Source organism: Phascolarctos cinereus, unplaced genomic scaffold (assembly GCF_003287225.1).
Source record: "Phascolarctos cinereus isolate Bilbo 61053 unplaced genomic scaffold, phaCin_HiC Scaffold_5;HRSCAF=322, whole genome shotgun sequence".
NCBI lineage: Eukaryota > Metazoa > Chordata > Mammalia > Diprotodontia > Phascolarctidae > Phascolarctos > Phascolarctos cinereus.
Window position 1 is genome coordinate 274,098,595 of NW_027555958.1, and position 25,834 is coordinate 274,124,428.

A 25,834-nucleotide genomic window follows, 5' to 3' on the forward strand; every position below is an offset into this window, starting at 1 on the left:
CTACCTTTCCAGTCTTCATAAACTTTACTCCCCACTACATACTCTCTGATTCAATGATACCTGTCTCCAGCCTGTTTCACAAACAAGACATTCCATCTCTCAGCTCTAGGCTTTTCTCTGGCTATCCCCCATACCTGGAAAGCTCTCCTTCCTCAGCTTGGAGTACTGACCTCCCAGGCTTCTTTTAAGTCTAATTAAAATTTCACCTTTTGCAAGAAGCCTTCCCTAATCCCTTTTAATTCCAGTGCTTTCCCTCTTTTAATTATCTATTTGTCCAGTATACACCTTGCTTTGTATATATTTGTTTATATGCTGTCGCCCTCATTAGATTGTAATCTAATGGAGTGTAGGGACTGTGGTTTGCCTCTTTTTATATGCATAGTGCCTAACACATAGTAGGCAATTAATGTTTACTGAATTGGAAAAAAAAGTTATATCATTTATTATATCATCTATTAGCTCTGAATATTTCACTGTTCAGCAATCAAAAACAAAGAAAAAAGAGGATATGGGGGCTAGGTAGAATACAAAAAAAGCAGAACATTCGGGGTTAACTTCATAATGCTGTAAGTAACTTTAAAACATGTACCATCTGATAAGTCTATCTGAGGAAAAGAGAAAGATCATGGTTCCTATATTTGCCTCACACAAAAAAAGGAATAAATGATGGGTCAAAGTTTTCCTTTCCTACAATACTTTTGTTGTTGCTGCAAAGAGCTATGAAACTGCATATTCCCACTTAGGAGCTGAACATCACATGAGCCAAATTAATATGGATTTCTTTTGGTCAACAAAACTTGGGTAAAAATGAAGACTAGTATCAAGTGCAGCAAAAAGCAATGGGGAAAAAAATTAATGCATCAGTACTTTAGAACACTCAGCTAAAATTCTATGTTCCTAATCATTGCATGGAGGCAATTCTTGAAGGATGCACCAGCAGAAGACAATCTTTCTCTAGCAGGTCCTACCCAAGCTAGAAAGGTTTCCCATACCTATCAACATTTGTCTTTCAACCAAAGACCAGCCTTATGGAAATCTGAAGAGGCTTATCACCAGGAAGTTAACCATGCAGTGATGAATTATAATTAATATCAGTGGAAGAAGTATCCACAACAATGAAATTACAGAATGAAATTATTTCTTTTTATGAAACTACAGAATCCACCAAATTCTTCCAATCACTTAGATAAAATTATAAACATAATTGATAATATATGTGGATAGAGAGTTGATCTAGTATCAGTCAAAAAGACATGACACCATCGCACCTCATCACTGGCAGGCCATCTGAACCTGAGCAAATGCACTTAACCTTAGTGGCCCGGGCAACTCTCTAAGTCTATAAGTTACGCAGTAGGAAGACTATGTGCACTGGTGTCAGAGGTTTCTTCCTAAGTTCTCTACACCAATGAAATCACAAGTTCTAATTAAAAAAAAATTTTAATACACACAAAAAAAATTAAAAAACCAAATAAATTTGAGAAACTGGAATTCAACATTATTTGAGTAAGCATACATCCTGACTTCATTATTCCAATATCAATAAGTATTCAAAACACATAAAGATCATTTAATTGAACATGTCAAGATCATCACCACTGGTTCTATAAAGTATGATCCATAACATGAGGGCATCACATTCTACCCATCTGCCTTTATAAGCTGATCTCTATCCACTGACACTCAGCGTGGGCTCAGTCCCCAATGGTTAGTAAATTCCCACCCCCTCTTACTCTTTCCAATTATTATGATATTGAATATCTAAATGGCCAAAGAGAAAATCCCAGTATAAACTCTAATGCCTGTTCTCTTGTTCTAATCCCTCTGACTCTTTTTTTTTTTACATTGCTTCGACTTTATTTGCAAGAGTGATATGTTCTTTGGGTATCTCCCCTGAGTGTTAGATACAATTAAGCCAAAAGTGTGTCATATGCCACAATAAATTCCATATGGACTAATACAATATAAATATAAAAAGTAACCATAAAAATTAGAGGAATGAAAGGTTATATCTTTTTTTTAGCTATGGATCAAAGAGGGGTAGTAAATGAACACATATTAGAAACAATAAAAGATAATCTCAATTACAAAAAAAAATAGATTTTTACACAAATAAAATCAAACCACCTAAGTTTAAAAATTTCATCAAATAGCTATCAGAGAAGTCAAATATGCGAATCTGATAGGGAACTGACACAAAATAAGATGCCAAAGGATATGAAAACACAATATTCAAAAGAATATATATGTGTATATGTGTACAAAAACATGTATCTCAGTGTGTATATGTAGATTTAATCTTTATGAGGAAAAATGCTTAAATCAGTTATACTTAGAGGAAATAAAAATTAAAACTTGGATGTATCACCTCATCCAGTCCCTAGCATGGTGTCTACCACATAATAATACACCCACTCTAAATGAACCAGTTCAACTCTGCTTTCAAACCCTTTCTCTACCTGTCCTATCAACACTCCTACCTTGATAAAACCCAAATCTGGAATACTCTCACTATCTGAATCCTCTATCCCTATTCATGCTGATGAACAGGACTTGAGAAAGACTTGAAATTATAAAGGCTGGATCCCATCACAGCAGCAATAAGTCTTTTGTTGTTGTTGTTCAGTCGTTTCAGACACACCCAACTTGTCATGACCCCATTTGGGGTTTTCTTGGCAAAGATACTGAAGTGTCTGCCATTTTCTTCTTCAGCTCATTTTACAGATGAGGAAACTGAAGCAAACAGGATTAAGTGACAAGTGTTTGAGGTCACATTTGAACTCAGGTCTTCCTGACTCCAGGCCCTGTGCTCTATCCACTATACCACCTAGCTGCCTGTGTTGTAGTTCAGTCATTTCACTCATGCCCAACTCTTCATAACCCCATTTTCTTGTCAAAAATACTGGAGTAGTTTGCCATTTCCTTCTCCAGGAGATTTTATGAAAGAGGAAATTGAGGCAAATAGGGTTAAGTGATTTGGCCAGGGTCACACAACTAGTAAGTAGCTGAGGCTTGAGTAAACTCATGAAGAATTTTACTCCTTCCTCATCATTTCTCTATCCCAATCATCAAAGGCTATTCTAAACCTCTTATTTCTTGAAGTCTCCCATACATCCCCCTCTCCCCACAGGAGGACTTCACCTCAAATTTTACCAAGAAAATCAAGGCCACTCACCTCAGGTTCTCCTTTCTCTCTCTTATCTCATTAACTTCTTGACATCTTCCTCCACTATTTTTTCTTTCTTTACTCCACTCTCTGCTGAAAAGACAGCCTCTCTCCTCAAAACCAACCCCTCTATGTACACCCATGATCCCATTCCCTCCTGCCTTCTCCAGAAGACTGTACCACTACCATCCCCTCATTCTCACAACCATGCTTTAAACCTCCATCTTTCCCTATCAATTGGTTCTTTTCCTGATGCCTACAAACATACATCAGTCTCATCTCTCCTTAAGAAACCCTCAACAGATCCTACCATCCCTCCTTTCAAACACTCTGTATATCTTCTATATAAATTCTCCCAAACACCCCAAAAAAGCCTTCTATACTTGATACCACTTCTCTAACTCTCCTCTAAACTTTCTGCATTCTAGCTTTCGATCTCATTACTAAAATGAAACCACTCTCTAACATTACAATGATCTCATAATTTACAAAGTTAATGGACTTTCCTCAATTTTCAGCTTTTCAATACCTGATGCGTTTGACACTACTGGCCAAACTATCTTCCTGGATATTTTCTCCTCTCTGGATTTTCACAACACTGTTCTTTCTCCTGATTCTCCTCCTATCTATCAGACTAAATCTTCTCAGTCTCCCTTTGCTACATTGTTATCAGTGCCATAACCACTAATTGTGGATGAACCTCCAAGACTCTGTCTTTGGCCTATTTTCTCTCTAAACCATCACTTAGTAACCTCATCAGCTCACACAGGTTTATTTATCATCTCTATTCAGATGACTTTCAGATCTATGTATCTAGCCCCAATCTCTTTCCTGAGTTCCAGGTCCTTATCATCAACTGCCCAGTGGACATTTCAACCTAAATATACCTTAAGCATCTCAAACTCAACAAAACAGATCACTATTTTTTTCCTGAAATTCTACCCCTCTTCCAGATTTCCACATTACTCTTGAGAACACCACCATCTTTACACTCACACAAGTTCACAACTTTAGGGTCATCCCTGACTCCTCATTCTCACTTTTCTCATATATACAGTCAGTTGCCAATCTTGCACCAATTCCCTTCTCTCCACTCACAAAGCTACCACCTTAGTTCAGGTCCTCATCACCTCTCAAGTAAACTACCGCAACAGCCTCTTAAGTAGCTGTCCTACTCTCAAGTCTTTCCTCCTACTATGATCCAACCTCCATAATGCCAACAAAGTGATTTTCCTGGAGTACAGGTCTCTACATCTCACTCCCTTCCTCAATAAGTTCCAGTGGCTCCCTATTATCTCTAGGATCAAATATAAATTCTTGTTTTGCATTTAAAGCTTTCCACAATCTGACTTTGTCCTAACTCCCCAGCCTTCTCATACATTAATTCTCTCTATATACTCTTAAAATCTAACTATACTGGCTTACTTACTACCCTCACACATGACATGCTCCATCTCTATGATCTGAAGCCCTGACAATTCCATATGTCTAGAATTCACTACCTTTTTATTTCTACCCCTTAGAGTCCCTAACTTCCTTTAAGACTTAGCCTGCTGGAGCAGCTGACCCTCCTTCCTCTACCCTTCCCCTCCCCCTCCCCCTCTCCAACTCTTTGTACCTTGCCACACAAAGTTATTTTGAATCTGCTTTATGTGGATCTTGTACATATATACATACATTCACGTATCTCTATATTCATAGCACTTAGCCCAATGCCTGGCACATAGTAGGTACTTAATGTTTGTTGATTAAATGATTTCAGACTTTACTCTCCTAGAAAATGACCTAAAATTAAACAAATTAACTGAAAGCTTAAAGCTAAGGTTCTGCTTTGCTGTTATCTGATTTTATTCTGCCTTTTCCCACCTCTAGAAATAACCATCTTGAGTTCAAATCTGGCCTCAGACACTAGTTACCTGACCTTGGGCAAGTCACTTTTGCCTCAGGTTCCCCCATCTGTAAAATAGGCTAGAGAAGGAAATGGCAAACCACTCCAGCATCTTTGCCAAGAAAATCCTAAATGGAATTACAAAGAGTTGGACATGACTGAAACAACTCAACAACAAGAAATAACCATACAGAAAAGAATTCCCAGTCTTTGAGTAAAATGATCCCTTTTAAGTCAAAAAAGATCATGAATAAGCTTCAGGGTAGTTGTACTCTTTAGTAACTACTGGTTATGAAAATACATAACAAAAGAATAATGCTTGCTATGACAATAGATGATCTTTTCAAACAAACAAACAAACTAACAGAAGACCAAATACCACACCCAGGCTACAACTCTTCCTCAAGATATTCATTTTCAATTATTCTACACTTTTTCAGATGTTGTGTCACCAAATCTGAATTACATGCATTATTCCAAATCTTTTAAACCTACAGGTCATAATGCTGATTCCATTTTGGATCAAGTGTATTCTTCACAGTATCTGTAGAATGGCATTGTCCAGATCCATCAACCACCACTTTAGCAAATGGATCAGGAAGTCCTGTGGGAAAAAATGGGGAGATTTTCTTTTTAAAAGGATATTTTTGATATAAGAAGCGACATTACTACATATCTGTAGCAATACTTTAAACAAAATGCTCTCTCCAAAGTTACCAATGATCACTTAGTTGTCAATCACATGGCAATTATTAACTTAAAGACTATCAGTACTTTAATTCTATTTTAAGCATGTCATTTTAGCTCCAAATATACATCATGAAGATTAAAGAAATGTAATTTCCCTAAACGTTAAATGCTACATATTTTTCACTGTTGCAAATACTTCTGCTTTTAAGTTACAAAAGCCTAAAATTTGAATTTATGTTTTTAACATAAAAAAGTCATAGTGTTGGAAGGAACCCCTCAAAGATTTAATGCATCACATCCTTCCAGGCAAATGCTTAATCCATCCATGTCTTCTCACATTTGAAGAATTCATTCTTTGCCCATTCTTTTTAACTTCACAGTTATAAAACTTGGCTACCAAGCATTTCCTGTATACACACTATACACTTAGCATTGTAAGGGATATCTCCCCTAATGTAAAAGATGATGGATTGATAGATTTGATTGAATTCAAAGAACTTTCAAGGAAGACAAGATTAAACTATAAGAAATAATCGGATAATAACTATTACATTATACAGGGCAGCTAAGTGGCACCATGGATAGAATGCCAGGCCTGAATTCAGGTAGATTCATCTTCTTAAGTTCAAAACTGTCCTCAGACACTAGCTGTGGGGCCCTGGACAAGTCACTTAACCCTGTTTGCCTCAGTTCCTTATCTATAAAATGAGCTGGAGAAGGAAATGGGAAACCACTCCTGTATCTCTGCCAAGAAAACTCCAAATGGGGTTATGAAGAGTTGTACACAACTGAAATGACTGAACAACAACAAAAAAACATTATACAGTATATGATGAGTTCAGAAAAGGGACAAAACAAGTATGAATTAGAATTTAAAATTTTATTGACTAAGTGAGACTTAAGGCACATCCTCAAGGATGGAAAGGATTCAATTAAATGTAAAGAAAAAGGGATGTATTGCAGGATGCATGAACAAATTAAAATACACAAAGATAAAATAAGCATATGTTTAGAAGACAGTAGAGCAGAGGGTTAGGAAGTAAAAGAGAAAAACTGGATAGATAGGTTAGGTTTATAACATGAAAGCCACTCACTCACTGTAGGTCTCTGACCAGGAGTGATATGATTAAAGTAGGGTTTTAGAAAAATTCACCAAGAAGCAAATGGTCCTAGAAAGAAGAAAAGACAGAAATCAGCAAACTCTGTTGGTAAACTGTTGTAATCCATGTAAGAAAGATAAGAAAACACTAGAATGGCAGAAGAGATAAAAGGGAAGAAATGGCAGAGAGAAGACATTTTGAAGAAAGAACCAATAATACTTGATAAATGAGGGGACTTGAGGAATGACCAAAAACTACAAAGAGGATACTAGTAACTTATAAAATTTCAGTATAATATATAAGACTGTGCCCCTTTCAGACCGGCAATTTCACTAACTGGAAGGGGCAAAGACAAATTTGAGACTTCTATTTGAAGAAACTATGAAAGTCCATAGGGACAATGCAACAACTGCTTCAGTTCCTTATTTCTAATAAGACCAACAAGGGAACTTTAGAATTAGAAACTGAGGACTCCAGAATGCTAGAACTATTTTGTGATTTCAGAGCACATAGCACCACCTGGTTACAGTCTAGTCACCTGCCGAGATGAAGATTTGGTAAATGTACAGGTTATTCAACTCAAGTTGTTAGAGTAAAGGGGATCTAGCCTTGAACCAAGAAAAATGGTTTAAAAAAAAAAGAATTGAGTCTGGAAGAAGAAAAGAGAGGTTATAGTCTGCACTGCCACCTACTGTCAGCTGCTACCTAGGAGGTGAAAACTCCTCAGTTCAACCAAAAGAAAACAATGGAAGAGGCTTTAACAAGTTCTCTATTTAAAAGAATGACTACTCGGGGCAGCTAGATGGCGCAGTGGATAGAGCACCGGCCCTGGATTCAGGAGGACCTGAGTTCAAATTCGACCTCAGACACATAGCTGTGTGACCCTGGGCAAGTCACTTAACCCCATTGCCTAGCCAAAAGGAAAAAAAAATGACTACTCTAAAGCGGTGCACACAGAAAGTGCTTCATAAATATCTGAAGAGTCACCCTGGTAGGCCATATACATAATCTAATGATAAGGACAAGGACATGACCTATGATTTGACTGGTATAGAGAATGCCCATATGAGGAAATTCCTTCTACTAATTCACCTTATATGCCACTTACAGTCTTAGAAATGCCTAGAGAACTGAGAGGTTAAGAGACCAGGACACAGAGACAGTTATTTGTCAGAGGTTGAACTTGAACCCAAGGCTTCTATCCACTTTTCTATCCACTGCCCCATGCTGCCTCAGTTCCCTCAGTACCTATGGTTTTCTTACACTGAAACAACTCTCTGATTGTGGGGCTCCCTTTGCTGAGTTCCTCCTAGAACATTCATTCTAAGAAGTGGTCCAGGCCAGTCATACTTCATTCTTCTCTTAGTTCTGCTTCTGATTTTGTATACTTTGTACCATGCTTTGCCCTACCCTTTCCCCCATTTTTGGTTCCCTTTTATGCATTGTCTGGAAGCTCCCAGAGAGCAGGAACTATTTTTCTTTTTGCTTTTACTGATACCCCAGGGCTTAGCACAGTGCTGAGCACATAGTAAGTACTTGTTGACTCATTGCCTCTAATGAAGCTAATGCTTTTAGCATTGCCTTCAGAATTAATTTACAAGATTTTGGTACCAAAAGTACCAAAAAATGCCATTATCTAACCTGATTACCTATTTCATTAATTCAACAAAACTGACTTCAAATGAAGATTTACTTCCATTGGATAATTGTTATATATAAAGAAAATTCTAAAAAGAAGAAAGAAGTAAAAAAAAAACAGGTTTGAACAATAGCAGCATCATTAGAATATGTTATCCAAGGTGACTGTTTGAAGGAGACAACAATCATTCTGATCTATTTAAGTTCTAATAAGTTTGTTTCCAAAGCTATGTCAACATTTTATAGTCACACCTCATATTAATATTTACATTTTTTTTTACTCATACAGTTGTGAACAGTGTCTGGTACCTACTAAGTACTTAATAAATGCTTGCTAAGACAGTACATATCAGAAGTTCAACAACATATTATTAACAACATAGGCTGCATTCTGACCAACAATCAATTTTTTAAATCTGCATTACATTTAATTAAAACAAAAATAATTTTTAAGGGGTAGCTAGGTGATGCAGTTGATAGAGCACTGGCCTTGGAGTCAGGAGGACCTGAGCTTAAATCCGGCCTCAGACACAGAACACTCACTAGCTATGTGACCCTGGGCAAGTCACTTAATCCCACTGCATAGCAAAAAAAAAAAAAAAAAAATTTAAAGGACCACAGATTTAGAATGAAATGTGTTTCCAAAGTCCAGGCATAAGCTAACTTGCCACTTTTCCCCAAAAAATGTTATCCATGACAGGAGGTTTCTAGACAGGGAGAAAAAACATTTAACTTATAATAGGGAATACTTTACTCAATGTACTGCAGAATCAAAGCATCATGTATAAATGTTTCTTTATGAAAATGCAGGATAGTAACTTAAAAAGTCAGATGTGTCCTTCCCATCTTCTAACACTAGCTTAACAGGATATCAACAAAGCCCTTTCCTGCCTCCTGCCTCCCCTTCTCCCACAAAAGCTATCTACAAAAGTAATTTCCCCTAGCTCTAAGCCCTAGTGGTGGTTACTAGACCTCAGGAAGGAGCTACAGAAGGAAGGTTTGAGGTTGTTTGATTGGAGGGGTTAAAGAACAGAGATGATGGTTTCAAAGAGAGTACCAAATGAGTGAAGACTACAACTTTGGTACAGTCCAAACCTCTGGCAATACATAAGGGATTGTTCTACTTACTTCCCTTTCCAATAAACACTACCTGCTGCTACTAGCTGAGAACATTCTCATTCCTTAGACCACTGATGAACAGAATGGACCACATTTTCTGTACCTTCCTGCCCCTGAAACAAATCCACAAACCTTTCAAGGTCTACCTAGGGAGTTTTTAGTGTGTGTGCACGTGAGTGTGTGAGCACACAAGTTTTTAAACTGAGAAATAAAGGATTAAATGGTTTCTACTTATGCCCCCCCCCACCATTTTTTACACATACATTGGTTAGGAAAAATCAAGGTCACAGATGATATTGCCAAATCTGTGATTATATATATATTGACATTAAGATACTACTCCTAGATCTAGAAGAGATCTAAGAGATCATGTACTTCAACCTCTTCATTTTACATATAAGAAATCTGAGGCCCACAGGCAAGTTTTCATTGAACTACTTAAGGACCTTTTAGAGTGAAGATCAGACATCTCATAGTGTAGATTCAGATTCAGAGATGAGTTCCAAACAATTCTCTTACTAAGGGAGAAGCAGAGGATTGTACCATCCTTGCACAGAAAACAAACACTTCTGTTGTAACAACATGGAAAGAAGCTATAAAAGAGCTTGGGGTTTAGGGAAGGTGATTAAAATCTGAAACTACAAAGGTAAAGGTTGACCAAGCTCTGAAAATAGGTCATGGCTGTCAGAGACAGTTGCCTAGGCAAGAGTATTTAGGGGACACCCAGTGAGCTGACTTTCTGGTGATGTTAAAGGTTTGACCTAGAACAAGGAAACAGTCATATTACCTAGGAATCAATAATAATCAACAAGGACTTATTATGTAGCTCCTAGGTGCTACGCACACAGGACACAAAGCCAAAGAATGAAAAAAAAAATCCCTACTCTCAGAGTTTATATTCTATCAGAAGAAATAATATGTTCATGCATAAATATATGCAAAATAAATACAAAGAGATACAAGGTAGTGGTGGGGGGGAGGGAGGGGGAGGAATTACTGGAAGTTTTGGGGAGGGGTGGAATCAGGTGAGGCTTCATGTAGAGAGCTGTATCTAAAAGGGAAGTGAAGGATTTTATGAGATGAATGTGAGAAGTGTATTCCAGGCACAGGAGGGAGCCAGTGGAAAGGCACAGAGGGAAGATATGTGGAAAAGAACACCAAGAAGGCCAGTTTGAATGGGCTATAGAAAGAAGGAAGGGAAGAAATATATAATGAAGCTAGAAATTAGGGCCATGCTTTAAAAGCCAGCATAGCTTATATTTTATCCAACTGGCACTAAGGAACCACTGAAGTACAATGAGCAGGGGAATGACATGGTCAGATCTGAGTTTAACAAAAACTATCTGGCAACAGAATATGAAGAATGGATTGGAGGGCGGAAGAGATTTGAGACAGGAAGAACAATTAGGAAAGTAAAAAGAAAAAGGCCTTGCTTTTTTAGAATCAAGTAGGCTAATGACTGAAGCCTGAGTAGCAGGCACTGAACTAAAAGGCAAAAGCCCAAAGGTCCAGATTACAACAGGAACTGGACTAAGAGGGAAATAGGGAGGGCCTGAAAGTGACCCAAGTGGTGCTCTAAACTGTCACAAGCTAATGTGCAACAAGGTATGACTGCCTTTAATTTACTTAATCTTCTCAGTTATCTTAAAGTGTACAAACTATTTTGCTAAATTGAAAAGGAATCTTAGAGTACAGAATGACACTGTATGCCACACTGAAATACACATTATAATACCTAAGAATTTTAAGAGTCAAGGTTATACATTCAGAAGCCTAGTCTTTGGAAGAGAAATCCCCATTATTCAACCAGATGATGGCAGACCAAAGGAACAGCAACAGAAGCATTCTGTTTGGAGAATACATTCCATCACAGAGGGCATACACAGCTCTGTGGCTCACCTTTCAGTACCAGATTCAGGAGCTACCTGCATTCTTCTCCCAGATCAGCTGGAAAGTACAGCAATGGTCAATAGCAAGGCTATACCTCATCAGCTAAAATCTGTATTTAATCTTAAATGAATCTGTTTAAAATATATTTAAAATCTCATTTACTCATATGTAAAATAATAAGTTAGAGACTTGCTAAGACTATACAAAATTATAAACATAAGAAAAATTAAAATGATCCATACAGCACTTCCTAAAAGTCTAGACAAAAACAGCCACTTAACTGCTCTGTGCTTCTGTTTCTTCAGTTAAAAACTGGAATAATAATATTTAACATTACCTATTTCACAGAGTAGAAGAGAAGTATAGATTAAGAGCCCACTTACTACCTACCAGGCACTGTGCTAGCATTAAAGAAATAGAAAAAAAAATGAAAGCATCCTTGCCCTCGAGGAGTTTACATTGTACATGTAACACACAGTCATGGATACTTAATATATCCTGTGAGCAGCTATGTGGCACAGTGGATAGAGGGCTGGGCTGAAGTCAGCAAGACCCAAGCTCCAATCTGAATTCATATACTTATTAGCTGTGTGACTCTGGGCAAGTCACTTAACCTGTCTGCTTCAGTTTCCTTTACTACAAAAATGGGAATAAGAACAGCACCTGCCTCACAGAACTGTTGCATTAAAATGAGATGGTATCTATAAAGCGCTTAGCATGTCTGACACATATTAGGTGCTTAATAAATGCTCGTGCCCTTCCTCTTAAAAAGGCAAAAAATTTTTAACACAGGTACACTCCAATTTAAGAAATTATCTTAAAAATTTAGAACTTTAAACAGATAAAGTTAAGTATAAATTGTTTATGTTGCAAACACTTTCTAGTGGAAAGTATACCAGTCTTAGAATCAGAAGATCTAAGTGGAGTTCAGTTATGATATTTACTGGCTGAGCAACAATGGCAAGTCACTTAAATGCTCTGTGCTTCAAATTATTCAACTGAAGAATAAGAATAATAATGTTAACATTAACTACTGCACAGAGCAGGTAGCACCTACTACTCAGCAGACACTGTGCAAAGCCAGAGAAATTGGGAAAAAAAGGAAGAGTTCCTGCTTTCAAGGAGCTTTCATTCTATGTGTAACATGTATACACATATTTCTAAATGCTGTATATAAATGTCAACTTTTTAGTTGCTTTACAAAAACCTCTGAAGGTTTCCTGTATTATTCTCCCTTACTTTTAGTAAATGTTTTGGATATTATCAAAAAATTGATTTATGCAAATTTCCCCAAAACATATGTATTACGCAAAATAAGGTAATCCTACATCCATACTCCTGAGATTTTCTCAACCCCCTTTACTAGTGCTCCCTCCCCATATGCACTGAAATAGATAAGTAAACACAGCACAGCACATCTCATAAGTACTCTGAAGATTAACGCATTAATAAACTTGGTAGATTAAGAAATAAGACCAGTACCAGGAAGAGCATCCTTGGGCAAGTCACTGAATCTTTGTGGGCTTCATATCTTCCATATCTGTAAAATGACATGGTTGTAATAGTCAACTTCTAAGGTCTTTTTTTTTTTGCAATTGGGGTTAAGTGACTTGCCCAGGGTCACATAGCTAGTAAGTGTCAAGTGTTTGGTCTGACGCCAGATTTGACCTCAGGTCCTCCTGACTTCAGGGCTGGTGCTCTATCCACTACACCACCTAGCTGCCCCCTAAGGTCCCTTTCTAACACTAAACCTATGACCTTATGATAAAACAAAGGGGACTACTCTGTGACTCACGTATGTTTCAACTAAGAAACAGCATCGACTGGCCAGGACATTTCATGAAGGAGCTAAGGCTAAGGTTCTGAGATGAGGAAGAAGATTGGTCAGGGGCTGGAGTTATGAAAATACCACTACTACTGAGGCTAAGGAACAGCAGCAATATGTGTGTTTCAGGAAAGAGGGAGGATAGAAAGGAAGAAATGAGGTAACCAAGTGGTTTGCTTCCCCCTATTCCTTCTCTCTCCTTGCCACTTTTGACCTTACTCTGAACTGGCACTCAAATAGCATGAGGAGGAAAAGAGGTAGGGCTGAGGGGGTGGGGGCCAAGCAGAGGAGAGAAATATTTTACAGTGCCTGCAATGCGCCAGACACTGTGTTAATAATCACTTTACAACTATTTCATCTGATTCTTACAACCACCCTGCAAAGTAGGTACTGTTATTATCTTCAGTTTACAGCTGAGGAAACTGGGACAAGGAGAGGGGAAGTAAGCTTTCCAAAGTCAGACTGCTAGTACATGTGTAAGGCCAAATTTGAACTCAGATCTTCCTGACTCCAGGACCAGTGCTCTATGCATTGTGCCACCCAGTTGCCTCAAAGTAGGGACCTGGCATTTGAGAGGGACAGAAAAACCTAAGAATCTTCCAGCAGAGGGGAAAGAGAGGTAAGTAAATAGCAAATCAATAGTATAAGGAAAAGAAAAGGAATTTCAGAAGGAACCGGGACTCATACTAAAGACTGTTTTCTAAATCAAAGATTGGAAGACACTGTTTGAAAAACACATTTCTTCTGAAAAAAAATCTCACTAAAAGTACACTTTTTTTTTTAGAATTGGAATTGACCCAGAAAATTCAATATATGTCATGATTTGTTAGACATACACATGCTGCAGCTTGCCTCTGATTTGAATCACATTAAAAATTCTAATTTAATTTGTTTTTTAATAGAATTAGAAATTATTATTTCTAAAAACATGTATACTTCAACAAATCAAGCAAGTCAATAAGCATTTGTTATGCACTATGCTAAGTGCTATGAATACAAAGAAAAGTAAAAAACAATCCATGCAGGGGCAGCTAGGTGGCACAGTGGATAGAGCTCCAGCCTTGAAGTCAAGAGGACCTGAGTTCAAATCTGGCCTCAGACACATAACACTAGCTGTGTGACCCTGGGCAAGTCACTTAACCCCACTGCCTAACACCCCTCCCCCAAAAAAATAGTCCACACTCTCAAGGAGCTCCAAATCTAAGGTGAGAGGGGAGAATACAATATGAAAACGACTATGTATAAATAAGATATAACTAATCTGAGAGGGAAGGTATTAGCATTAAGGGGGATCAAAAAAGGCTTTTTGCAGAAAGCTTTGCTCCAGAAAGTATGGGCAGGTATTGTATAAGAATGTGACATGCTTCTATTTCTGCCATTGCAACGGATTTAATGCATGCTCAAATCAAGGCTTCTCTCTTAGAAGAGAGAAGAGGTATGATTTTAACTAGAACCTGAAGGAGGCCAGAGAAGCCAAGACATGAAGGTGAGAAGGAAAAGAATTCCAGGCTCGGGAGACAGCCATTTATTTGTAAAGTTAATAAGGGTTCAAGTTAAACCTAAACCTAGATCCTATTCCGTCCTCCTAACCCCCATCCCTCAAAAAAAGATATAAAATGGAAGGAGTTACAGATTTTTTTTAACAGCTTAAGAGCTTATGAATTGCTTCTTACTCTTAAAGCCAAGTTCTTAAATTTTATTTAAAATCACATTGGTTCACTCTTTATAAATAGTTCTAAACAGTTTCATAGAACTTTTAATTATAAGCCCAATAAATCTCTATTTATAATTTCATCAGATTATGGAAATTTAGAAAATATCTAGTCCAATTCCCTCTTTTTACAGATTATGAAAATGAGTCTAGAATTTAAGTGACTGCTAAACATCAAAAAGGGAACAAGAAGCAAAGTTGTGATTGAAAGCAGTTCCTCTAAATTCAAATCGAATGACTTTCCACTAGAGTACTCTGCTTTCTATTTTGTATTTAAGTGAAAACACATTGTATGACTTTCCACAATAGCATAAGGCCTCTGAATATGCTCTATTTCCAGCTTAGGAGGGAAGATGTTGGTCTAGCAGGATCATGCACAAGAACTACAAAGGAGATTCAGATGGCTTTGGTACTGTGAAGAAGGTATGAGGAAATATGGAAAGAGTCAAGACGCTGGAGAAGAAAAACAACTCCAGGAGAAGGAAGAAAAAGAAGTTAAGTAAAATAAATGGATAAAACAAGGGAAGAAGTTAGTGGGGAAAGGGGGCGGGTTGCTGGCTGTCAGGTAAGGATGAGAAAGACAATACCAAGTCAAAGGCCTCTCCCCTCCTCAAAAAGTACTTTTGCTATAGCACTTTTCCAAGAGAACCTGACAAGAAAAACCAAGAACTGAGACTCTTACTTCCAGAAAGTATGGGCAGGTATTGTATAAGAATGTGACATGCTTCTACTTCTGCCATTGCAACGGATTTAATGCATGCTCAAATCAAGGCTTCCCTCTTAGAAGAGAGAAGAGGAGTTAGAGGAACAATTTTCCATTCACCAAATTATCTGGGACAATGAAGGGGCCCTTTGGAAAAAAAATTTAAAGGACTTCAATGAAAAACCAATGAAGAAAAAGAATCTGAAGAGCCAAAGGAGAACCCTGACTTTACAGTAGATGAGTGTGACAGAGAGAAATATGGAACATTTAACACTTGCAGCTTCATAAAAGATGAGGCTTTTCCCAAAAAAAGAAAACTGCATATGTAGCTTTGACAAGCTAGGTAATAAAGAATAGCCACAAAGCAGGAAGAAGAAAAGCAGAAGAAATTCACAGAAAAGAAAAAAAAAAGGGCAAGCAACAACTGTAGCTCAGTTTCTAATGAGCCCAAGAACACAAATTAATGAGGAAAGACTTTCTTCTTGATAAGAACCCCTAGGAAAACTAGAAAGAAATTTGGCAGAAATCAGATTCAGACTGGTATAATATATCGAACCACAATAAACTCAGAATGAAAGTGACTTGTATATAAAATGTCTAATCATTTTTTAAAAAATCAGAATAGGAATGGTACCTTTCACAAATGCAGCTAGAGGAAGAATCCTTAACCAAACAAAGGATGGAGGACATCAAAGAAGATAAAACAGATGATTTTAGCTACCTAAAATTAAAAGGCTTTAGTAAAAATAAAATAAATGAAGACAGACTTAAAAGACCAGAGTGGAGAAAATATCTGCATTAAATAAAACTCTCACACAGACATGGAAAAAATATTTACATTGAATAAAAGGCTGACAGATAAGGAATATAATGAAATATACTCAATATATGGGGAAATGAAGTAAATATAAAACATCAAGAGCCAGTCTCCAATATTAGAGTGGTCAAATAACATAAACAGCTTTCAAAAGATTTGCAAATTACTTTTTGCAAATGATCATATGATCATATGAAAACATGCTTCAAAACTCTAAATAGCAAGAGAAAAACAAAACTTAAAGTTTCACCCCTTCTTCCATGCAAATTGACAAAGATGACAAAATATGGTGATAATGAATAATGAAGAAGCTTCAGGAAGACAAACACAGTGATGTTCCATCATATAGGCAACAGATGGGCAAATTATTAATTGATACAACTTTTAGGATTTCAATTTGGAATTACACATGAAAAGTAAGTAAATTGTCCATATCCTTTGATCCAACAATCCCACTACTAGGCACATACACACAGGAAGTGAAAGACAAAACCAAAAATCTGGTAATATAACAAAATATTCATAGAAGCATTGTTTGTTGTAGCAAAGAACTGGAAACAAAGTAGATTTCCATCAACTAGGGAAGGGTTAAAAAGAACTGTAGCATGTGAATGTAACAGAGTATTATTGTGCAGAAAAAAAAATATGAATATGTGGAATTCAGAGAAACTTGGAAAGATTTGTATAAATTGACACAGAATGAAGCGAGCAAAACAAAGAACATACACTGTGACTATAATGATGAAAAGGAAGTTGAAGTAACAGAAATACCAATAAGAGTGAGTAACTGAAAAACCAAGGAACTCTTGGAGACATATGTATAGCATGTTAAGATTCACAAAATGTTGTATGTACATCATCTCATTTGAGTCTCACCCTATGAGGAAGGTGCTTGTATTAATCCCATCTTACCAGTAATGAAACTAAGGCTGAAAGAGGTTAAAGGAAACGCCCAAAGTCACAAAGTATCTGAGGCAGGATTCAAATTTAAGTCTTCCTAACTCCAGGTCCAGCACTCCACATATTATGTGACAATGGAAAATAGAGAGCAAAACACAGCTCTTCCCACATAGCAGGTAAAAGACTATTAAGAGAGAAAATCATATATAGTGTCAGAAAAGTTTTCATCACATGTTCTTGCCTAATTATTTTTCTTTGTCACAAAAGCATTCAATAAGAGAGGAGGGACTAACCGTGATATTAAGAGAAAAGACATCCACAAAAAAAAACTTTTTTAATTCATAGTACAAAAGTTTCAAGAAAAGAGCCAGCAATAAAACCCATGGACTCAAGTTTAATACCTCCAGAAAGGCACAAAGTATAAATTATAAGCAAGGGATCCTAAGCAAAGGAGGCCAACTTTGACTTTATAGGTTTCAGTAAGATTTAGTGGGATAATATCAATAACTGGAATACGACTCTTGAAAGGCAGGTTTCAAATAAGGGCAGGTCTTATTTTTAAAAAAAAGAAAAAAGTAGAGGTAAAGGAATGGAGAACAATTGCATGTTAAGACACAGTCATGTGAAGAAATCGAGTAACTAGAAGAATGAAACACAGTAGATAACAATTTGAGAGAAGATAAATAGAAACAGAAATAGAAATAATGTTATCAATACATACTACAGCCTACTAGACAGAAAGGGTAAATTAAGGAGCCTGGGGAACAGATCACAAGCCTGGCCTGGAGACATAATATTTGACATAATTTTATAACAATATCATTTTCTGTTTCTGCCGCCATCAATTCTGACCCTGGATTTCCCCATGTGAATGTATATTAATACTGTATGTAATGCTTCCCCACTCTCCTTCCTTGTCCTATCTTGATATTTTTAATAAGGCATGCCTTTTCATTCCAGTTATAAATATCATCCTACCAAATTTAATAATACCTATGAAAAGTCATATTTGCCTCCTTTGCTTAACCTTTCTTGTTTTCCATATGGTATTTTGAAATATGCTAAATCCTGGGGCTATAAGTTTTTATTTTGATGGCTTTTTTTTTAATCTTTTACTATTAATTTGTTTTCCAAACACTACCTTTTATTGACACTTTCTGTCTTTATATCATAGTTAGTTTCCATCTACCCTTCAGAACTGAATCGTCCTTGGTGACAAAAACATGTACACAATAGCCTGTACCAGTAGTCCCCCACCACACCTCTCTTATGTGAAGATATTATATTCTCCTCTCTCTCTCTTTCTCAACAAACACTAGTTTATAGGGTAGAAATAATGGTAATCTGGGGAGAAAATGACCACTCCCATCTTAGATTCTATAATAAAGGAGAAGGAAGCCAAGCACAGATTGACACACACAGCCCAGGCTCAAAGAAAGCACATTTCTAAGGATTTAGGGAAAATATAGGTAGAATTTTAATGCATGAGAGCCTATGTGGGAAGTCAGCCTCCCAGCAGGGATACAAAGCTCTCAAGATAAATTCTAAAAAAGTCAAGTCAACAAACATCTATTAAGTGCCTATTAGATGTCAGACACTGCTAAGCACCAGAGGCGAAAAAAAAGCAAAAAAATATTCTCTACTCTCAAGGACATCATAGTCTAATGAATACCATGCAAACAACTGTGGTCAAACAGGAAATATATGGGATAAATTAGAAATAATCTTAGAGGGAAAATATTAAGATTAAGGAAGGCTAGAAAAACTTCTTGCTTTTAGGTGGGCCTTCAGCTGAGACATGAAGAAAGCCAGAGAAGATAAGAGGTAGAGATGATTGTAGAGTTCGAGGCATGGGAGACAGCCAGGAAAATATCAAGTCAGGAAATAGATTAAGTCTGGTTCAATCAACAGCAAAGAGACTAGTGTCACTGGATCCCACATTTGGGGCTAGGTAAGTGGGGAAAAGGAAGAAGGCATAAGAAGACTGGAAAGGTAGAAAGGAGACAAAGTTATAAAGTTATAAAGGTCTTTAAAAGCCAGAGGATTTTATATTTGATCCTAGAGGTCACAGAGGGCTCTAGAGTGTATTAAAAGAAGATGGTTGGGGGGGAGGTGACACAGTCTGAACTAAGAAAGATCAACTGCACACAGAAAAAAAATGCAAAGAAGGAGCTGTCTAAAGAGAATGACATGGATATAAAGGGAATTGACTGACCAACTCACATTTCTAAGACGTGTAAAAGATGGAAGCAAAACAGGTAAGTGAAGCTGAATGATGAATAAAGAAATATGGTACAGTCCTGTAGCAACAGGATCAGGTGTATTATAGCACAGAATAAGTTGAAGATGGCAAGGGAAGCTAAAGACTGAAAAAAATGCTTTTTGAAAAACTGTTGGGAGAAACAAAAAATGAATAAAATAGCTAATGTGACGAAAACAGAAGTACTACAGAATCAGAGAAAGGCACTCATTCAGCAAGTATTTATTAAGTGCCTATTATGTGTGCCTACGCCCTATACTAGGTGTTGGAGATTCAAAAACAAAAAACAAAGACAAAAATAAAACAGTAGTCCTTAAGGAACTTATATTCTATAGGGGGGTACAACATGAACATAGAAGTATGTACAAAATATAAACGAAGTAGGGATAGGGACTAGAACTGTGATTTAATATTATAGGGACCACCCAAGTAAGGAAAATCCCTCTAATGCAGGTCAGCATCTTCTCTGAGTTTTGGAATTGAGACCACTGAGATTTTAAGTAACAGAAAACAGCATGATTCAAAAGCAGGACTTGAACCCTAATTGTCCTAGCTTTAAAGATAGCTCTCTATCCACTACACCACACATGTAAAGCAAGGTAATTTCAGGAGATTAAGACAGTAGCAATTTGGGGGTAGGGAGACGTAGCAGGAAAAGACTTATGTAGATGGCACTTGAGCTGAACTTTAAGGGAAGCTAGGGATTCTAGGAGAAGGAAAAAAGGATAACATTCCAAGCATGGGAGGGAAGACAGAACCACACAAACTGTACAAAGACACAGAGGATCTTGAATGACATGTTGGAAGAACAATAAGGCAACTAATTTGACTGGAACACAGTGCATGAAGGAGTGTAATGTTAGCAAAGATTGTCTGGAGCTAAGTGGCTAAAAACTTTAAATACCAAACAGAAAGAGTTTATACTTGATCATAAAGGTAATAGAGAACCACTGCAGCTTCCTTAACAAGGGAGTGAAATGGTCAGACTCATGTTTCAGAAATACCACTGACTACTTTGTGGAAGGTAGATTGCAGAGTAAGGATATTTGGGAGCAGTAAGACCCCATCAGAAGGCTATAATTGTCCAGGTGAGACTTGATGAGGACCTGAACTAAGGTGGTCATGTGAATGGTCAAAAAAGGGGGGGGGGGGACAGACGCAAAAGATGCTGCAACAGTAGAATTGATGAGACATGGCAAATGAATGGACACATTAGGTGAGAGTGAGTAAAGAGTCAACAATGAATCCAAGATTGGGGAGAGGGGGAGAGGAGAAAAGGGGGAGAGAGCAGAAGCATGACAGCAACCTCCACAAAAATATGGAAGTTCAGAAGAGGGGATGGGTTTTCAGTGAAAAGATACAAAGATATTTTTTTTTAGATACAAAGCTTGTAAGAAAACAAGGACAACAATTACACAGGACAGGAAGAGTGTAGAAAAGTTTTCAATCTTCAATAGAAAAAGCATATACTTTGAGAAATCAATACATCTTTCAAAGCGTTTTTTTAAACCCCAAAGACAAATACTATGTACTTAACTTTTTAAACATCCAAAGAATAATGTATAACATGTCATTATTTTGGCAGTGGAGAAGAAAGACTTAAAAAACCACAAAAAAACTACTAAATACATTTAAAAGTTTAAAATTCACAAAATACTCCTAACACTGAAAAAATATACAAATGATTCTGAAAACACATCATAATATGCAAAAAAAATCGAACTTCAAAATACAAAAATTAGTGATATTTTTATCTTACTTACTGAAAAAATCCTTTTTCACCAAGTTTTTTGCACAGAGTACTGTAAAAGAAACAAGAAATACATTTTAAAAAATTAAAAGAATAAAGTTTCAAGAAATCTCAAAAGTCCCAGTTAATATACTGCTATGACAGAAGACTGAATATCCTTAAAACATCAGCTACAAAAAATACATGAAATATGGTCTTAAAGAACAGAAAAATAAAAATAACTGAGCCAGAGGATACAACTTTAACAGTAATTTCAATAATAATTGAAAATAAGTAACTTCACAATCTGTTGTCTTCTATACAAGATTCAAAATTCAGGCTGTTTTGTGGAAAGGACAAGCTGCTTAATAGAAAACCAATTCTTCAGGGGAAAACAAGTACATATACTCAAGACAGCAATATTACTTTACCTGTTCTCTGTAATTTCTCATAAAATACAAAGTCATTTTAAAGTTATAGCACATTTTTGCAACATTTTAAGGCTTAATGTTAATAGATGCTTTCATCACAACACTGTGAGGTAGGTTGCTTTTTTTTCCCTTTAAATCAATCATTACGTGCCAGGCACTGTGGTAGGTACTAGGGTTACAAAGACAAAAATGAAACAGCCCCTTCCCTCAGGAATTTATGTTCTATAAGAGAAGAAAGTATGCACACAAGTATGTACAAATATATACAAAATAAATCAATAGTAAATGGGGGGTGGGGGGAGAATAGGCTCCAGCAACTGGAAATATGAAGAAAAGGTGGCACTTAAGCAAAGTTTGGAAAAATAAAAATTCTAAAAGGTGGAAGTGAAGAGAGAGTCCACTCCAACATGGAGGACAAAATATAAGTAGACATTAAAACTGTTGTTAGGTAGATTTGAAATTGATTTTATATTGAAACCACTGAAACCTAAAGGGGCCAATATCAATTTGGAAAGATGTCTGCAACAGAGTTGGGGGTTGGGGAGAGTATTCTGTGCTTGGCCTTATATGTTGTTAAAAGCCATAAATGGCAAATGTAAAAAAATTTGGAGATAGTAAAAAACTAAGAAGGATAACTAACAAGCTGAATGACAGAGTCAGGACCCAAAAAGATGAACAGTCCAGGAACAGTGAACCTAACCGAACAAAATGAACTTCAACAGACATAATAAATGTAAAATCTAATGTTTGTGCAACGACTTGGAGGGAAGAAAATGGAATATCCCAAACAACAAGTTCAGAATTTGACAATTTGGGAACTGGAACCAGACTGGAAGAAGGCTCCTGAAAGAGAACTGCTCTTTTTGGGGTAGAAAGAGAATTGTTCTTTCTGGTGTAGAAAGAGAGTATGACTTTCGAATTTCCTTCCTCACTCCAACCAAGATGCATCTCAGTAGGAACTGAGACACACACTGAGTTCAGATAGTTGCAAAGAAAGAGTCAGTCACTAGAGAGAAGAGGCAGATTTAAGGAATACTGACCCCCTTTTAGTGGAGATGAGAACCAGATACAGACTCAAGAAAGGACTTCCAGTAGGAGGTGTTTTGAATTACGACACATGTTCCCTATATATGTTTTAACATTGTTATAAGTTAAGTTTGAACATATTTAACTAGGAAATTGTCATTGCGGGAGAAGGTGCACCCTCCAAGTTTGGGGGAAAACATTTTGATTGAGGGGAATGTATTTGGTTTAATGAAGCATACTGGCTGATTGCTGATAAGCATACTAGTGGAGGCTGAGAAATTACAGAAGTATAGCCTCGCCTAGAATCCTTAAGAGGAGCAGCAGTCACCCTCTTGCGGACCCACTGTGAGTTTAAGAAGGGATGTATTATATCTCAAAAGGGCTTTCCTGATCCTTCCAGCTGTTAGTACTCTCACTTCCTCCAACATAATTACTTCATGTTTTCCATATATTTTGGACATATGGGTACATATTTTTAAGGTGCATGTTTCCTCCCATAGACTATAAGCTCCTTCAGGGCAAGGTCTGTTTAGTTTATGTCTTTCTCTCTTCAGCATTTAGCAATAGCTGCACACAGTAAGCAGTTAATCAATGTTTTTTGGTTTACTGAGTTGCCTGGGGGAAATTAAGAGAATAAGTGACCTGTTCCTGGTTACATTGGTGGTTTATGTCAGAAGCACAACTTGAATTCAGATCTTCTTGATTACAAAGTTATTGCTCTATATTCACTATATTCACTCCACATTCTCTATATTCACTTCCTTTTTTTGACATAATAGATAACTATGCCTGTTTTACAGAATAAGAAAACTAAAGCTCAGGTTGTATCTTAACAAGAATTAAACCCCTGATAAGTGTAAGAGCTGACACAGTGCTTCTAATTCCAAAGACTTCTATTCTTTTCCACTTATTCCACACTATCATCAAAAAACATGTTTTCTGGTCTAATATTAATCTTGAACTAAATTCTTCACGTTGAAAATGGTGGCTATAATTTTATGTTTAGTTGATGTTGTCTATACCAGAATGCCAAATTTATCACTCTTGAAAGGACTCATAATTTATTTAATAAAAGGTACTATTTAGTATATCTTTTTTATTGGTCCAGGAGTTGCAGTCAAAATGGCAAAATGAGGAATAAGACACCTCAATTTCCACACAAATATTCCAGAAAAAGGATGAAACTACAGTAAGTGCCTTCATCTGGCCTAGGTCAGCAAATGGGGGCACCAAGAGAGGCTTGCATGCACCAAGGAGAGGGGCCCAGGCAGAGAAGACAAACTGAAGGAAGTGTAGGGTTAGGAATCCTTCAAAGCCCCACAGGTTGAATGCTTCAACCAAGAAACCCTAGGCACCAGAACCTGAGGATCTGAGTGGTCCAGCAAGGAATCTGTGGCCTCGAGGTCACAGGTTCCCCACCCTTGTCCTAGGGCAACTATGCAAGGGATGCATGGAAAGCTTCAAGTGAGATGGAAACAACCATCTTTCTACCCTAAGGATCCACAAAGTTTACAGACACTGACCTGAGCTTCCCCTTAATGTGGCAGAACTAAGTGCTCTGTCCCCTAAGGATAAAGGCAAATCTGAGACAAAAGATTCAGCAGAAGTGATCAACAGAGATAAGACTTCAGACAATGCAGATTCAAATGAAACAGAGGGAGAACAACCAAGGTAGCAAAGTGAAATAATCGTGCAGTGTGACCCAGCTCCCCAAACAACTATGCAATGATCTCAGATGGGTGATTACAAACTTAAAAAGAAACCACAGTGCATAATCTTTCCAGGAAAAGATCACAAATTTGACCCACAGGCAAGTCACCAGAGCAGGAATTGAGGAACAGAGGTGAGCTATGATTACAAAGCCATGCTCCCAAGAACAGAATGGAGGGATTGGATTATTGGACTGTCTCCAGGTTCTGTCTTTTTAACCCAGGTAAAGAACAGGGTTGCAGCATGTAATTACAACTCCAGAGGGGGATTTAGCTTCTGGCATAGGAGGCACAGTGTGGTTCCCTACCAGGAGAAAGGAATCTCAGAGCCTGGAGCAGAAGAGGGCCGCAGAACTGTCTCTCTAACCCAAGACAGGGTGCCTCTGAACCAGAGCCCAGGAGAAAAACTGGACTACAGTGCTTTAGCTCAGAACTCAGCATCAGAACAACAAACACGACAGGTCAAGAACATTATAAATGTCCACTACAGTTCCATCAGAAACATGCAGAGCCCAGCCCTGACATAAAGCCCCAATACACTCAATAAGGTTGGAAGAATAAATAAACATAGAAAGATAAAGAGTACTCACAAGATACAAACCAGAAGATAACACTAAAACATCTACAAGGAAAGACTCAAAGAAAATCACAGCTTGCCCACAACTATAATTTCTAAAAGAAATGAATCAAGATTTTTAAAATGACAGTATAAATGAAATGAGAATCCAGGTCATGTGGCCAGTAGAATGATAGCCTATACCAGTGGTTCTCAAAGTGTGGTCTGAAGACTCTCGAGGGACTTCCAAGATCCTACCATTTTCATAACAGTAGTACCAAGATGTCTTAATTGCTAACCCAACAAATACTGACACAAAAATCCCACATAAACAAGAACAATAATTTTTAAAAGTGTAAAGGGGTCCAGAGACTAAAAAGCTTTAGACATTTTCTCCAATCTTCATGACCCCTCAGACTTCTCCAAAATAAGAATTATGTCAAAGAGGTAAATTGAGATAACTCAACTGCCTATGAACCTGTTGTGAGAATCCTAGTGAGGTGACAGCCTGATGAATTAACACCAGAGAAGGCTAATCACTAATATGGTGATGTAGGACTCCACATCCCACTAGCCCGTGTGCTCTGACAGGGCTATAAAAACAGCACCCACAGGCTTCTACTCTGGGACTCATTTAGCAATTTCCTTGCAGCTGCTGTAGTTTCTGCAAGCACCT

The 25,834-nt window shown here is 37.3% G+C and overlaps 1 protein-coding gene across 1 annotated transcript in view; it reads right to left on the minus strand.

Moving 5' to 3' along the window:
- SMURF2 (SMAD specific E3 ubiquitin protein ligase 2) overlaps positions 1 to 25,834 on the minus strand; it is a 168,316-nt gene that overhangs the window by 102,957 nt on the left and 39,525 nt on the right. The window contains exons 2-3 of the mRNA XM_021000766.2: positions 21,471 to 21,509; positions 5,550 to 5,658 (exon numbers count right to left, since the gene is read on the minus strand). Coding sequence (XP_020856425.1) covers positions 5,550 to 5,658; positions 21,471 to 21,509 — 148 coding nt within the window. The remainder of the gene's footprint in view (positions 1 to 5,549; positions 5,659 to 21,470; positions 21,510 to 25,834) is intronic.